Raw genomic sequence first — 18176 nt, 5'->3', positions numbered from 1 at the left:
TCCTTTAGAACTATTAGGGATAGTCCCAAAAACTTGATACAATACTAGCTTCAAAAATATCTTTGCATTTAAGATTGACTAGCAAAATAAAAAAATAAAAATAAAAATAATATATATATATATATATATATATTTTGAACATTTTAAATAACAAATTGTCTTTATAATGATAAAGGAGATTCTATTATAACAATCCACATATCAACATTTAAATAAAGACAGTCTAAAAGTTTTGAATTTGATAATAACAAATAATGTATAATTTTGAGTGAACTAACATTTCTATATTGAGTATGTTTAATATGATAAACTATAAGAACATCTATGTAAGAAATTCATACTTTGTTTGTCTCATAAAGTCATAGGAAACATTCTCTTTAAGTTTATAAACTAGAACATGCAAAAGTTGAAGAAGAAGTTCTATAACAAGACACAAATTTATTTTGAATTATCAAATTGTCTTGTAAAGTCATCAATGTGTTGACTCACAAATTCCTATAAATGCTCTCACATAACATACTAACTATATGTTATTGTGTACAAAGAAGTCTTCGAGGATGTTAACCTTGTTAGAGAGGAGTTACAAAAGAGGATTAACGAGTTAGACGTACGGGATGATGATAGAGGTTTAGAAGAGTTAGAAAGGGAGGAAAGAAGGTCGCTCCTTGCTGAACTTAATAAAGTTTTGTTTAAGCAAGAGACAGTCATTTTTCAAAAAGCAAGACAGAAGTGGTTGAAACAGGATGATCTTAATACAAAGTTTTTTCACTCGTCAGTAAAGTGGAGAAGGGCGAGGAACGAATTACATGGGTTGCTTGTTGATGGAAGGTGGAGCGAGGATAAGGTTGTGATCAAGGACAAGGTTAGGGATTACTTTGAAGATAGGTTTGTCAGGAATGAAGCTTGTACGATTAGATTGGACAATGTAAGGTTTAATTCTATCTCACAAGCGGATAACGAGCTATTGGTCGGTGACTTCTCTGAAGAAGACATAAGGGTTGCGATTTGGAATTGTGAAAGTTCAAAGAGTCCAGGTCCTGACGGATTTAACTTTGGTTTCTTAAAGTTCTGCTGGGATATTGTAAAGTTGGATGTGGTGTCAGCAAAGAAGGATTTCGCATCTAAAATTCATTGGCCTAGAGGTTCAAATGTTTCATTCCTCTGTCTTGTCCCGAAAGTAGAAAACCCCCAGCAACTCGACGAGTTCAGACCTATTCGTTAGTTGGATGTTTGTATAAAATTATCTCAAAAGTGTTGTCTCTACGCTTGAAAAATGTAATTAGTAAAGTTATTGATTTGAGACAGTCAGCTTTTCTTGAAGGTAGGGGTTTGTTGGACATTGTGTTAGTAGCTAATGAGGTGCTAGAGGAATATAAAAGAAAGAGGAAGAGTTGTGTGTTCTTCAAAGTCGATTATGAGAAGGCGTATGACTCGGTTAGTTGGGAATTTATTTATTATATGCTTGATCGGTTGGGTTTCTATGCTAAATGGATTCAGTGGATAAAATGTTGCTTAGAATATGCTTCAGTCTCTGTGTTGGTGAATGGTAGTCCTACTAGGGAATTTACTCCTAGGAAGGGTCTTCGCCAAGGTGATCCACTAGCTCCGTTTCTCTTCCTTTTAGTTGCAGAAGGGTTGGTTGGAGTTTCTAGGATGGCAGAAGAGAAGAATTTGATTGATAGTTTGAAGGTTGGAAGACCTAAAGTAAGGTGAATATGTTGCAATATGTTGATGATACTTTATTCTTCTGTGAAGCTAATACCAAAAGTATCTTCAACATTAAGGCGATTTTGTTTTGTTTTGAGCTTGCTTCTAGGCTTAAGGTGAATTTCTTAAAAAGAAGATTGGGCGGGCTAGGGATGGATACGAGTTCGCTTCAGCGTTTTGCGTTTATTCTTAATTGTAATGTGATGGTAACTCCATTTGTTTACATGGGGCTACCGGTAGGAGGGTGTCATAAGCGCGATGCTTGTTGGAACGGGGTGTTAGAGAAAGTTCAGAGTTAACTGTCTAGGTGGAAAGGCAGGTGCCTGTCAATGGCAAGGAGGATTTGTTTGATCAAGTCTGTTCTCTCTTCAATCCCGTTATTTTTTATGTCTTTATTTAAACTACCTTCTGTGGTGGCAGACAAGTTAGTTCGGATCCAAAGGAATTTCCTTTGGGGGTGGGGCTCTGATGGAAAGAAGATCGCTTGGGATTCTTGGGATAAGGTGTGTGAGCCTCGGGATTTTGGAGGTCTTGGAATCATTGATCTTAGGAAATTTAACTTGGCTTTATTAGGAAAGTAGATTTGGAGACTGGGTACGGATAAAGGAGGTTTGTGGAAAGAGATTCTTATTCTACGTATGGTGGTTGGAAAAGTTTGAGAGAAGGCGGTAAGTCTAGTAGGGGCTCTCTCTGGTGGAAAGATTTGAAGGAGGTGTGGGATTCAGAGGGTTGGGGTAGAAGTTTTGAAGATGGGTTTAAGTGGAAAGTGGGGGATGGTAAGGAGATTTCTTTCTGGGAGGACAGTTGGTTGAGCTATGGTACTTTGAAGGGAGTTTTTCCGAGACTTTTCTCTCTAAGCTCGGCCAAAAACGCAAAAATGGCTGAGCTTGGGTATTGGTATAATGGTGAATGGCTGTGGAATTTGGACTGGCGTAAATCCTTTTTCGACTGGGAGAAGTCTTTGGTGGAACAGCTGTTTCAGAGTTTGCAAGAGGTGAAGATGGTTTTTGGGGAGGCGGACAGTTGGGTCTGGAAGATCGGGGAGAGTCAAACTTTCTCAATCAACTCTGCCTATGTTCAGGTAAGGTGGGTTAGAGGAAGGGAGTATTCTCCTGTGTATAGTAAGTTGTGGAGGTGCAAAGTCTTGTCATCTGCTTTGTTCACTGCTTGGAGGGTGTTGGAGAATAGGATTGCCTCTAGGGTTAACTTGGTAAGGCGCGGAGTGGCGGTAGAAAATCCCTTGTGTTGTTTGTGTGGGGAGGAGGAGGAGTCATCTTGTCACTTGTTCTTTGTTTGCAGGTTTGTTTGGCGTGTCTGGTGTCTGTGCTTTAAGTGGCTTGGTGTGTTGTCTGTAATTCACAAGGACCCCAAGTCAAATTTTTCACAATTCAGGATGAGTCAGGCTTCTGTTTCGGTTAACGAAGTTTAGGGTACAATTTGGGTTGGCATAGTGAGCGAAATCTGGAAACATAGGAACTCGGTCATCTTCAATAGAGGTGTGGCAGATGTGTCTGAAGTGTTCGCTTCGGTGCAAGTAAAAGTATGGTCTTGGATTTATGCAAAGTCTCGTTTTGCTTATTTCCCTTATTCTAGTTGGGTTTTAAATCTTCTGGCTTGTATGAGGTTGATTCATTGATGTTGGTTAGTGTTGGTATGGTTATCCCTTTGCTAATTTGGTAGGCGTTCTAATAGGAGATTGGTGTCAGGTATTTCTGTATAAGGGTTGGACCACCCCTGAAGTGGTTCATATTTATTTATTTATTTTTATTGCTGATAAAAAAAATGTTATTGTGTGCTTAAAAATATGTTTTCAATACAAGAAAATGGTATTTAGAACTAAAGGGACTTTTAAGTAGAACAAGTGGGATGTAATAGAGGTCATGCTAATTAAAAGGCTATTGATTCCTTATATAAATCTAACATGCAACAAAAGGTTAACATGTTGGCCACAGTAGTCTTATTCAATACATATATAAATATAAGGTTTGTCATGCAAAACAAATCAACATTATGTGTTAAGTTATGTATGCACCTTTGTCCCACGTTCATCCGTTAAATCATAAAACACCATGCAAATGATATTGAAAAAGTGTTTTTTATTTGTAAAATCTTAATTTTCATTTGTGTATCCTTTCTTTTGAGAGTTGTCCTTGTACCTTAAAATAACTCCTTATTGTAGACAAAAGTTGTAGTTAGAGAATACTCGTGAAAGCCATAAATGTCTTAATGAAAAATAACTAAAAGTAACTTTATGTAGTTGTTGTGAGTCATAAGTAAGAGTGATAATACTTGTAATCACTAATTTATTAATAAATATTATATAGTTTGTAAATGAGAATTGCACATAGTCCATGTCGGGCTATACCAATACAAATATTAAGTGTTTCTCTATTTTTTCTATTACACCAATACTAGTTTTGGTTATCCTTGCAAGATTATTGCCAAACCCTTTTTCAACGATCAAACAAGCACCCATAGATCATATGTTCATTATCATGTTACTAAAAATTTTAAAAATGTTTTTAAAGTTCTATTTAATGCTCCTTCTAGAGATAACTTGTTTTGTTTCAAAGATGTCTTGACTAAGGTCAAGCTAAAGATATTTTACCTAAATTTAAATTAAAGATGCTTTTATAAAGGTCAAATCGACAATGCTTTCTAAAAAACAAAGTGAATATACATTAATTAAGGTTGAGTTAAAGACCTCCAGGTTGAGATCAAACTAAAAATGTTTTATTTCAAATGACACTACTATGGTTGAGACCAAGTTAAAACTACTCTAACTGAGACCAAATAATAATCTTGAATTAAAATTATTTTAGTTAAGACCAAATTGAAATTTTAACTGATAACCGAAAATCTTGAAGCAAGCTTGAAGATTAAGTATTTGGGGTTTCCAACCATATAATCTATGAATATTCAAAAGATGAAAGATCTTGATTAGAGTGTTTGATATTTTATTGACTTGTATTTTGTGTTTAGGATGTGTTGTAAGTGAACTTTAATGTCTATTTAGATTTGATTAAGTTGTAAAGTATTTTGGAAGTGTTTAATAGCCAATGGAAAGTTTGAGTTTGTTTTAATAGATTAATTTGTTTTTTATCTTTTAAAACTGTTTGGGTGTGTAAGAAAGAACATTTTAATCAATTAAAAATACAAATTGATCAATTAAAAATCACTTAAAATTTGAAGTGTTGCAATTAAATTTGTTTTAATAAATGAGTTTTTAATTTGTTAAAACCACTTAAATCTTAAGCCTTACATCTAGCTCTCATTTAATAAATTCAAATGAATTTTAATAAATTAAATCACAGTAGACTTTATTGATTTTAATAAATTAAAATCTTGTTTTAATATATTAAAAATATAAGACTTAAATTCTTGGTTATGTTTTAACATAACATGTTAATCCATTAAAAATGAGATATAAAAAATGAAGTGTATATTTCTTTATGTTTACGAATTGAATGAAATTTGTTTTGTTGATTGAGAAATAGTTTTGTAAATTAAGATCAATTTTGTTAGTTTTTTTTTTTTCATAATTGCTTCAGACTCTTTGATTCCGCACTATTATATATTATAGAGTGTTTTCTTTTTTACTTGTATAAGAATAAAAAAAGTATAAATATTATATTTATCTCTTTTTTCCTATTTCTCATTTCATATATTATAAATAATATATTTTTTACGATTTAGTGAAAATTAATCATCATTGTCTGAAAATCATTATCTTTGTGAAAATTATTCAATTTATCCTAGAATCACTTTACTTAACTCTATATTTCAAAGTTTCAAAGTTGATGTAAATCTAAATATTCTTTTGCTTCCTATAACTTTTGTAACTCTCATATTCATTGCATAGTCATATAGTTATTACCAAAACCTGCAACATACTTTTCACCATTAACTAGTTTCACCTATACAAGTTCAATAATCTATGAGGGAAATAGTGGGATTAAAACAACAAAAATTATACCTTTTGAACATGCCCAATTCTTATGTTAGTAGGTGGGAACAAAGGCATCATAGAAAGAAAAATATTTTTTTTACCCCACACATACACATAATAAAAATATATATTTGACACCACATTATAATAATATTATAATATTTAAATTTTAAAATAAATTAAATATATTTAAAATATTATTTTTATGAGTTTGTAAAGTATATGTTTTTTTATTGTTTGTGGTGTTAATATATCACCATCCTCATAGAAATCATGGATGGAATCTGTTACTTCTTCCTTTTAGTCTCATTGAAACTATATGAAAAAGGAAAATAATCCCAATTACCAAACTTCAAATCATAAATGTTACAAAACCCTAAAATAAAAGGGGTCAAATACATGCTTTGTGACGAAGTTTTGAATGAATGAGAAACCTTAATGCACTTTCAACTTTGAGTTACACTTTCTTTATTTTTACTCTTATTGTAATACAAACAAAGTATAAAATTAATATAAATTATTTATTTTAAACAATACATATTATTTGGATTAGTGTCATATTAGTCTGCAAACTAAATCTATCACACTCCTAACTTTATTAATTAATTATATCAGTAGGGATTGATGGCTATAAGATACTCGTTATCCAGTATCAACCGACCGTCATATAACTTAGAATAAGTTGTATGAAAAATAAAAAATTAGGTAATATGTTCTTAATCATAACACATACACTAATAATGATCCAACATTAAAAGGGGTCATCAAGTTCACATAAATACACATAACAACCAAGACAAAGGTAAGTCTTTGACATTAGCATACCGAATGCTTACTTGAACGTTAGAAAACATTTTATCGATACACTTTTAATCGAATTTCGTCTTGTGTTATGAGTGGAGTTTGAAAGAGAAAGTATAACACAATTGAAGGAATCAATTGTTTAACCAATTGGAGTTAATATCTCATTCCCTTTACAAGAATATTAACCATCTTCAATATTTAATTATATTTCTTGAAATTATTTCCTGATTAAATAATAACTCATGCATAATCAAATAAAAACTTAAAACCTTCCATGCTAATTCTTCTAGGTTTTCTTTGACTTATGAATATCTACTATTCTAAGAGGCTGCATGATTAGATACCCTTAGCTAATAATTAGAAGTTTTCTAATGTCAATAACTAATAATTAGCAACTACCACACGAAAGCCAATATAATTTCAATTATTTATCCATTTACTTATATTAAACTTTATCTCTGAGTTTAGTAAATGGTTAAGTCACTAATAATTAATATCCCAGACACACAATCTATAATATAAAAAAATTATTTATGTTTCAACGATAGCAATTGTACGGGTAGATAAGTTATTGTATGGTCTCATTAAAATTCAGTTTATGAAATGTGCAACTTTAGATGGGTTTGATAAACTTGGTGTGAGAAATAAATGAATTTTTTAGATTGGTATTGTGGTCAAATAAAGATATGTAAAGTATTTTTTTAATCAATGAAGTTTAGTAAACGAAAAAAGAATGTGTTTTTTAAAAAAATTTGATTAAATTTTATTAAACTAAATATATCACGATTCATATAGTTAAAATATACTAAGATTTATAATATCAAATTTCAATGAGTCACAATTTAAAAAAAAAAAAAGTAATTTAAGTTATTATTAAATATTCACTACAAGAAAATCATGAAATAGAAACCAATTTTAGAAACAAAACATAATTAGTTGATATAGTGACTAAATTAGAGACAATTTTAGAGACTAAAAAAAAATTAATTTTTTAAATAATTTGTAGTTAAAATCTTAGTAGTTAATTAGATACCAATTTAGAAACTATTTAACAATAATAAATATTACAAAGTGGACTTTAAGTCTAACTCAACCCCATAAAATCAGCTCATAAAGTTGAGGTTTGCAACACACCCCTCACGCCGAAACTGTCAACTCGTGCGTGGAACAACATATTATGGGTGGTTCGATAACATCCCGATAGCGGGTAGCCTGATAAGCCCAACAAACACTCGTTAGGATAGACTTTAAATGGTTCTGATACCATAGTACGAAGTGAACTTTAAGCCTAACTCAACCCCATAAAACCGACTCATTGAAGTGAGGTTTACACCCACTTATATAATATGAAATGTCCTAATCTCTAGTCGATGTGGGATCTCCAACAATAGAAATTAATTTAGAAACTAAAAGTTTTTTTAGTTTATAGAATGGTCTCTAATTTAGTCACTATAGTAACTAATTATTTTTTGTCTCTCAAATTAGTTTTTATTTCATGAATTTCTTGTTATATTTCTAATATGTTTTCTATTTTTAATAAAATATTATAAAATAGTTTCTAATTTAGTATATAAATTAGCTAACAAAGTTTTAGCTGCTGATATTTTAGATTTTAAATTAGTCTATAAAATACTAATAAAGACTAATTTATAATATAAGTAGTTAGTATCTAAAATCTTGGTAAGTAATAGTTAGATACCAATTTAGAAACTATTTTATAAATTCTTATTAATAATAATAACTATTTTAGATACTAATAATTTTTTTAGTTTATAAAATAGTCTTTAATCTAGTCACTATAGTGATTAATTGTTTTGGTCTCTCAAAATAATTTTTATTTAATAATTTTCTTGTAGTGTTACATGAAAAAGTATAATTCATAAAAATGCATTTTGAGTTATATAATTCAAAAATAGGTCTTTAAATTGATAATTCAAGAATATATTTATTTTAAATGGTATAATTTTATATGTTTTTTATTTTACAATCTAAAAATTTAGAATATAGTATTTTGAATTTTTCTAACATCCATGAAGAAACTGTGGGATGCCAAAAAAAAGTTTTGAAGTCGTTGTCATGGGCCAGATGTTGAGCAAGCCCATATATTCAATGTCTTCACCCCCCTTTAGACATTAAGTAGTTATCAATCCTTTTCTCTATCAAATTTTAAAATCATTAATCACTGTTAAACAAATAAATGTGTCCATTAATTGTTACTCGAAATATTGAAACAAAATTATTCTGATAATATGTCACTGTTAGTAATTTATGATGACTGAAACTTTTTTCTTTTTATAGAAAATCTTTAGTACTATTATATTAAATATCTATGAATAAGTTTGGATACAAGTTAAAAAAATTAAGAGTTTTCCTACTAAAAGTGTAAATCAAATTTCTCAAAAAATCTTTTAACTGTATATTCTAACATGCTGGTGATTTTACTTTGAAAAAAATAATATAAATTAGTTTTTAGATGGAAAAATTCAATTATCTTTTAAATAAAAAATGTTAGAATATACATATTGCATTTTTTTTTTCTTTTTTAAAAAAAAAAAACTTACATGGAAAAAATTCAATTTTAGTTATACTAAAATATACTAATTCCATAAGTTTGGTAGTTATTATTTTTTTCGATTTATAAGAAATGAATAGACATTTTAATACAATTTTGATTATTTTTTTTATCTTTTTCATAACAATAGTTTCTAGAGGCAATATTTTTTTTAATTTTAATAAAAAAATTTACCAAACAATTTTTTGAAGATGAAAATTATCAGAAAATTAATTATCAGAAAATTACCAAACAATAATGAAGGATTATTAAATTTAACATCACGTAGTAATTATTGAAATAACACACTAAAATTGTCAGTACCGGTCAAATTTTAATAAATATATTCAAAATTATAAAAAATAATAATATACTAAATAAATAAAAAATCAAAATTTATATATGAATAACCTATTTTTCTCTAAAATAATTCAATTTTATTTTTTTGATATGTCAAGTAAATAATTGCCATATCAAAATATTCACATAAGCGTATACTGTCTCACTTAACTAGTTAAATTCCAAACAAAAATAACTATATTGATGAAGACCCATTAAATTTTGTTCATTTAAAAAAATCACCAACACTTTTATTTATAAAAGAGCATGTATTTTCCTATATATTAATATTTTATTATTATAATTCTATAACAGGGTCATTATTAAAAAACCATTTGAAAGTTTCATAATTGTTTAGTTAATAATAGTTTTTCAATTAATATTTATTTTGAACTATGTTAATTTTTTTTTTCTCATCAACGACATTTTCAAAGTTTGCAATATCATTGGTGGAAATCACAAAAGTCAACGCATGAACCCCAATAAATTATGATGAACCCAAATAAATTATGATGATTGTAACTTAATATTTGATTTTAATATTTATTGAACATCTTTATAGTTTATTAATATATATAATTGGAGTGGTTCCATGAGCAAAATCTATATTTTTACATTTTCATAGATTTCACGAATACCCTTTAAAAAATACATAACAAGTTTTGACTCCCTATTATATATATACAAGTTGGGATACACATTAATGATTATAATTCTTTCCATAAATTCCTTGAATCTATAACACTTCTTTCTTCCTATTTGATTGAATTTATTTCTTGAACATCCAATATGCAAAATAATAATAATAATTTATTAATAATAATAAAAATATTAATATTAATAAAATAAAATTAAAAATAATAGGAAGAATAATAACATTAATAAATTTATAAAATCAATGTAATTATAAAATAAATAAGCAATAATAAATTAAAAATAATAGAAATAAAAAGACTAAATTTATAAAATAATAATAATTTATTTTATTTTTTAATTAAAATTTATTTATAATCATAAAGATAATTTGATTATTTTATAAATTCTTTTAAAAATTATTATTTCAATCAAATAATTTAAAAATCTTCCTTTTTTTTCTCTTTACTTTTTAGTATGTTTGTCTATGAGGCTCAGACACGCTTCTTAAATGGTGTTCGTGTTTAAAATACATATCGGACATCGATACTCGTACAATACATCAGACACGCTTCTTAAATGGTGTTCGTGTTTAAAATACATATGAGACATCGACACTCGTATAACACATGTAAAACACATAATATTAAAAAAAATATAAAAAAAAATTGTTTGATTTTTTTTACTATTTTAACACGATTCTAAAAATGAAAAATATAATTAGTAATGTAAGTATGCTTATTGATGTTTGTGAACTCCACTTTTTATTATTTGCCCAGAAAAGTATAATACATAGTGAAACACAGGAAACCAAGACACAGTACGAAGAGACAACATATGTCTTCAAGCATAACCTTCTTCTTCCCACACTCTGTTACAAATTATTGAATAACTGTGAAATGTAAAACAGAGTGAGAAAGCCTACGGCAGCACATAGTCAACAACCACCACATCCTCCACATCTTCCTCAACCTTCGCCAACCCTTCTTCCAACTCCACACTCTCCAGTTCCTTCTGTCCGGGGAAAACCGCCAGCGAAGCGATTGAGAACCCCTGTGCTCTCTCCGGCGAGATGTTCTCGCCGTAAGAAAACTCTCCACCATCCTCCTCTCCTACAACACCCAAAACCTTCTCCTTAACCTGCTCGTCTCCCCCCTTCAGTTTCAAAAACCTCACGCGGAGCCCGGAGCCCGTCGCCGGCGTCTTAAGGGTCGGTTTTCCGGCGAACCAGTCGACGACCAAGAGGTTGTCGCAGATGGGAAAAAGGGAGTTCGTGACGACGGCGATGTGGGTGGGGTTCACGTTGTAGGCGTCGAGGTGGTCCTTGCAGCTGTAGCGGCTGTGGAGGAAGTGGGTGAAAGCGGCGGCGGGTCTGCTACGGAGAACTGGGCCCGCCGTGAGGTATAGCACCCCGTCGATGGCGGCTAACGAGTTCATGCCATTAACCAAGTCGTCGACCTTGCTCTGTTCAGTTCCGTCTTTTACCTTGACAAGGACGATGTGCTCCACCAGAGTTTGGCTTGAGGACATTGTGATTGTTGAGAAACGGGGTTTGAATTTGGAGGGTGAAGAACAGGGTTTGAATTTGAAGGGTGAAGAACAGGGTTTGAACTGAGAGAAAATGAGGGGAAAGAACGATGAATGTGTTTGCAAACTCAACATCATCTTTTACATTAAATAGAGAGAAAATAAAAATTGAAGTGTTCTGATTTCACTCAGATCACGAACAATGACGACCATGTCTTTTCCTTTGTACTAAATATCTTCATTCATTTATTTTCACGTTTTGCACGGGTTGCGTGGTCCATGTCTGCACAAAATAATGTTACTTATAACCATTTGGCAATTTCTTCCTCCACGCACCAAATCAGTTTTAGAAAATGACAAAAATATCTCATCTAATCAGTTTTACAAAATGACAAAAATACCCCTCATAAATAACGAAAATAGCCTTATACAAAAATGAGAAAAATTATTTTTAAAACTTTTATCTGAAATATTTTGGATTTCAATTTTTGGAACATATTTTTAAATTCTGAAATGTGGAGGTTAAAATTGATATGGCGCAAGAGGATAGTTTTGAAAATTTAAAAAATTGATGTAGTGGAGGTTAAAATTGATATGGTGCAGGAAGGTAGTTTTGGAAATTTAAAAAATTAATATGGTGGAGGTTAAAATTGATATGGTGGAGGAAGAATTTGCCTAACCATTTTTATTTGGTTAATTTATAGTACAAATAATTTTGCACCGACAAATGTATAGCTATAATGGTATTTTTTGTTGGGTGATCTTGTTATATATCGGGACAAATTTTCCTACTTATTATTACTCCTTTGCATAAACTTTGACGAATATAATTAATCTTTAGAATTTAATTGAACTATTATATAATTTGTAATAAGTTTCATGTCTTTTATGTTAATATTTTCATTTTGATTTTTTTACTCTATGGTAAATGTTTAAAGATATATAGTATTAAAAAAAAAAGATAATTACTCTTTCTAAGGGAGAAATTTATTTTGGAATATTTTTTTTTGTGATTTAAGGTTTAACATATGTAATAATATTTTTTAAATAGAATATTATTAATTTAAGGAGAAAGAAATTAAGAAAACAATTTTGAGATAACATAGTTTTAAAAATATTTTTTATTGGTATAATAGGTTTTCAACAAATATAGTTTACTTATTTATTGTTTTTGTTAACATATGAGTTTTGTTCTACTTCTTCCATATTTTTTATTTTTTTTCTTTTTTTTAATAATATTTTTTTATATAATGATAAATGATTGTTGTTATTTAAAATGTCAGCTTAAGATCTTAAGTTGCATAATAATATCTAAAACTTTTATTTTAAAAAATGGCAAAAGGCATAGTGAAGATGGTGTGACTTTTAGATTTATTAACTGAGAGGCTATAAAAAATGAAACAATCCAAACAATGCGGTTTTTTTCACAAAGATGAAAATATGTCCCAGTGCTGCAACTTATCATTCATCACATTAATATCCAAACATAAAATCCTCAAAATTTAACATATTGGCTATCAAATCTATATACTTAGACATTTAATAAAATATTACTAAACTGTGTTAGTATTTTTTTTGTTTTAGTAACATTTTTATTGAATGTCATATATATTTGAGAAGAAGATCAATTAAGAATCTAAACCAATTTTACTGTCAGATGTTCATTTTTTTTTATCAGATGTTCATAGTATCAATGAAGGATATATCTAGCAATGCAGAAAGCCAAGAAAAATGTCTGGTGAAAAGTGTGAGGATCTGAACTTGTTCAACAACATCACCTCCTTAGAAAACAAAATAAGAGTGCAACCATGGCTAACAGATGGTGGCTTCCTTCTGTTCTTGATTGTGTAGACATGCATGTACTGTTTTTGTTATCATAAAAAACATTACAAGAAAATCATTTAATAGAAATTAATTTCAGATAAAAAATAATTAGTTGTTATATTGACTAAATTAGAAACTATTTTAGAAAACTAAAAATAATTTTCGTTTTTAAATTAGTTTCTATTATGATTAAGTAGTTTCTAATTGTATAAGAAAATTGTATGTAAAAAGATTGTAAGAAGAAAGAAGAAGTTTTTATTATCTTATGTGTATATTTACATCACTTCATGCATAGGAAATATATACTAGTGTAGGAAGACTTTCTCTCTCCAAATTACAATCTAAGTAGGTAGGGATCGACTAATCATACGATTTATATAATTGGGTACAATATCGTACATACAATAATAATTGCGTATAATTTGAGGGTTTTGACCATGATGGGGTTATTTTTTTTGGTTTTTACCAAAATAGAGTCCGTTTAAAAAAATTACAAATTTAGGCAAATTGTGTCAATTTGGCACGACTTCATATGCACAAATCGATCCAATTTGACACGACTCTGTCATGTCATACTAAAATCGTATCAACTTGACACGACTTCTGCCCTGTAATACTGAAGTCGTGCCAACTTGGCACGACTTCTGCCACGTTATACTGAAATCGAGCCAACTCGACACGACTTCTGCCATGTTATACTGAAGTCGTGCCAAGTTGGCACGACTCTGACACATCTTAATTTTTTTTTTTTTAAATTTTATTGTTTATATATTGGGTAGTAAGTTATGTAATGTTAAAAATTAATTTGATACATAATTTTCTAAGAGTGTTAGTTTTAAGGAACAAAAAATTGGATATATAATTATTTTTAAATTATTTAATTATTTCAAAATAATTACAAATTATTTATATTATTTGACTTATTTAAAATTTATATAATTATTTTTAAATTATTTAATTATTTCAAAATAATTACAGTACTTATACCTTTTTATATTTTAATATAAATGACATTAAAAAAAATAAACAGGTTTAAAAAATGTATTATTTGAATTGTGATAAAAAAAAATTATTACTTCAGAAAAAAATAAATAAATAATTGTGATACACGATTATCCAATTTTTTGTTCCTTAAAACTAACACTCTTAGGAAATTATGTATCAAATTAATTTTTAACATTACATAACTTACAACCCAATATATAAACAATAAAATTTTAAAAAAAAAATTATGACATGGCAGAAGTCGTGCCAAGTTGACACAACTTCAGTATGACAGGACAGAAGTCGTGCCAAATTGGCACGACTTCATTATGACATGGCAGAGTCGTGTCAAATTGGGACGATTTGTGCATATGAAGTCGTGCCAAATTGCCACGACTTACCTAAATTTGTAATTTTTTTTAAACAAACACCATTTTGGTAAAAACCAAAAAAAATAACCCCATCATGGTCAAAAACCCATAATTATCAAATTATTATTTCCTTAATAAATTGGTATCTAATTAGTTACAAATGTTTTAACTATCAATTAATAATTATTTAGATTCTAAATTTGGAAGCAAAATTTTGGTAGCTAATTAGATATAAATTTAAAAATTATTTAACAATAATAGAAACTAATTTAAAAATAAAAAATTTACTAAATGTACCAACTAATTATTTTTTATTTTCTCGTAGTGAGAATCAATAAATTAAAGGAAACATGCATGTACTATGATGTTTCATAGGAAGGAGATGCTAATGTGTGGTGGGGTTCATGGGAGGCAGAAAGTGAGGAGTGACGGTAAGAAGAAATAGGTGATTTGAGATTGGTATCTTCAAAAGATAAAGTTGGGTTAGAGAGAACAAAGTGAGGTGAGAGACAAATGGTTTGTCGTTTTGTAAATGGATGAATGTAAAGAGAATAAGATGTTTTTGTTATTTTTTTAGAAATGATGTTTTTGATAATCTTAAATCTATTTGATAATATGTCTTTTTAAGAATATTGGGATTATTAGAAAAAGTAATTGTGAAAAAAAAATAACGATAAAATAGTAGAGTTGAAATACTATAAGAAAATTATTAAATAAAAATAAATTTTAAGAAAAAAAGTAGTTAGATGTTAACTAAATTAGATATTATTTTAGAGATTAAAAAATTTAATGGTATATAAAATAGTTTATATTATTAATAAAATTTATAAATTAATTTCTAAATTGTTATCTAAATTAAGTAGTAGCTAAAATCTTGTTAGCTAATTAGATATTAACTTAAAAATTAGTTTATAAATTTTATTAATAATAGAAACTATTTTAGATACCAATATTTAGTCTAAAATAGTATCTAATTTAATTAATATATTGACTAATTATTTTTTCTCTAAACTTTGTTTGCATGTAATGATTTTTTTATAGTAAAAAATGATTATATAAATTTGTTCGGTGTGAATATATATGTATATTTTTTTTATCTTTATTACATTTTAATATTGGTCATGAAAGAAAATTGAAATAATAGATAGACTATTGTAATTATTTTATAGTGTGGACAAGGAGTGTATGGACAATAGAAGAGTTTTAATAGTGACAAATATTATAAGTTTTGAATTTACAATAACATATAATGTAAACAAACACTATGTTTGTTATTACGAAGATACTACTAATAGGAATAACAAGAATGAGTATATGTGTCTTGCATTATGTTATTTTTAGTAGTAACTGTCAAAACATAAGATATTTTATTTATATGTATCTCCTTTGAGTTATTTACATAGTCTAAATAGATAAAAGAAGGAGACAACTTAAGAATTCTCTAACCTATACATGATACTCAATAATTTAAATACTTGATCACGGGGATTTGATAACTATTTACAATTAATGCTCCTATTTTCTTGTGATTCTAATAACTCACGCCTATACTCCTCCTCAAGTTGGTGCATAAATGTCCTTAATGCCCAACTTGTCAAGGGAGTCATGAAAGTTCTTACCGAACACTGCCTTTGTAAGAATATCTGCCAACTGGTCTTTCGACTTGACGAAAGGAAATCGAATAATTTTCTCTTAAAGGTTTTGCTTGATGAAATGTCGATCTACTTCCACGTGCTTTGTTCAATCATGTTGAATAGGATTTTGTGAGATATCAATTGGAGCTTTGTTGTCACATAATAGGTTCATTTCCATACTAGGACCAAAGCCAATCTCCATCAGTAACCTTCTGAGAATAGTTCACAAAGTCCTTTTTCCATGCCCCTAAACTCAGCTTCAACACTAGACAAAGTCACTACCTTTTGCTTTTTTACTTTTCCATGTAACTAAATTCCCTCCCACAAATGTGAAGTATCCTGATGTAGATTTTCTGTTTGAAACATTTCCTGCCCAATCTACATCAGTGTACCCTTCAACATTCAAGTGATTATTCTTAGAGAACATCAACCACTTTCCTGGTGAGGCTTTTAAATAGCGAAGTATTCAGTTTACTACATCCATATGTTCTTAACTTGGACTATGCATAAATTGACTCACCACACTTACTGCATAGGCAATATCAGGGCGAGTATGCGACAAATAGATAAGTTTTCCCACCATTTTTTGGTATCTTCCTTTATTTGTAGGTACTTGGTTTGTGTGTTGTGAGAGTTTGTGATTTTGGACAATTGGAGTATCTGTTGGTTTGCAGTTCAGCAGCCTCACTTCAACCAATAGGTCTAACACATACTTTCTTTGAGACAAGAAAATTCCTCTTTGTGACCTCGCCACCTTTATTCCCAAGAAGAACTTGAGTCCACCTAAATTCTTCATCTCAAACCCAATTGTCAATTGCTCTTGTAGTCTTGAAATTTCTTCAGTATCATCTCCAGTAATAATCATGTCATCTACGTAAACAATTAGAGTTGTCACTTTTCCTTGCTGATGCTTTAAGAATATGGTGTGATATGCATTACTTTGGTTAAAACCATATCTTCTCATAGTTGAGTTAAACCTTCCAAACCATGCTCGAGGTGATTGTTTTAATCCAAATAATGTCCGCCCTAACTTACACACCACCTTGGTTTTGGAAGAGGGCATATAGGCTGGTGGGATATCCATATAAACCTCTTCTTCAAAATTTTCGTGGAGAAAAGCGTTCTTCACGTCGAGCTGAAGTAGTATACATGATACTCAGTAATTTAAGTACTTGATCACAGGGATTTGATAACTATTTACAATTAATGCTCATATTTTCTTGTGATTCTAATAACTCACGCCAACAGTAACAACTTGAGTTAGAGCCTTTAGTGCAAATTTGGTTTCTACTTCAACCTTCACTTTAACATCAACTTTTGCTTTGGCATTAGCTTTTACACATCAACTACTTCCTTTTCATTTGCTTGTGCCTTTTCCTAAGATTTTTCCTCAATAACTTCCTTCCTCTCTTCCTTGAACTTGATCTTCTTTTTTTGTGTTAAAGACTTGGCATGAAGAGATAATTGTTTTTTGCTTCGGCTTTAGGAGGACATATTAAAAGGTTTTCTCATGAAGATTGTACGAAATTTTGGTAGCTACACCTTTAAGAATCTTCAGTAACTCTTGCCTAATGTAAAATATAGACCCTTATAGGTAGAAGGTTGTGGTAACGTCTACTAAATATGTTTGTGTTGGACATCTATAAGACTTTTGATTCAAGGAATCTTCAAATCTAGGAGTCTTCACTCACTCTTTAAGCTAGTCATTAAGACAAAGCATCAACTATATAACAATATTGGGTCTTTTCATAGGGAGATACTGTTAATATATTTAATTTTCTATTTTAAATTATTGGGCTTTGTTTGTTTGACCCAACTTTCCTTTTTTGTTTCAACTAGGTCTTAATCTTTTT

The 18176-nt window shown here is 29.3% G+C and overlaps 2 protein-coding genes across 2 annotated transcripts; one reads left to right on the top strand and one right to left on the bottom strand.

Moving 5' to 3' along the window:
- Positions 1–397: 397 nt before the first annotated feature.
- Positions 398–3136, top strand: LOC137822432 (uncharacterized). The gene is made up of 4 exons (XM_090295714.1): positions 398–458; positions 549–1217; positions 1517–1709; positions 2362–3136. The coding sequence occupies exons 1-4, from the start codon at positions 398–400 to the stop codon at positions 3134–3136; spliced, it is 1698 nt and encodes a 565-aa protein (XP_090151840.1).
- Positions 3137–10730: 7594 nt separating this feature from the next.
- LOC137822431 (stress-response A/B barrel domain-containing protein UP3) lies at positions 10731–11609 on the bottom strand. The gene has a single exon (XM_068627318.2). It carries the CDS (start codon positions 11511–11513, stop codon positions 10905–10907), a length of 609 nt encoding a protein of 202 aa, XP_068483419.1. The 5' UTR covers positions 11514–11609; the 3' UTR covers positions 10731–10904.
- Between the last annotated feature and the right edge of the window lie 6567 nt (positions 11610–18176).

Source organism: Phaseolus vulgaris, chromosome 9 (assembly GCF_051622355.1).
Source record: "Phaseolus vulgaris cultivar YP4 chromosome 9, ASM5162235v1, whole genome shotgun sequence".
Lineage (NCBI taxonomy): Eukaryota > Viridiplantae > Streptophyta > Magnoliopsida > Fabales > Fabaceae > Phaseolus > Phaseolus vulgaris.
The sequence above is the reverse complement of the archived record's forward strand: the minus strand, read 5'-3'. Positions and strand labels throughout refer to the sequence as shown.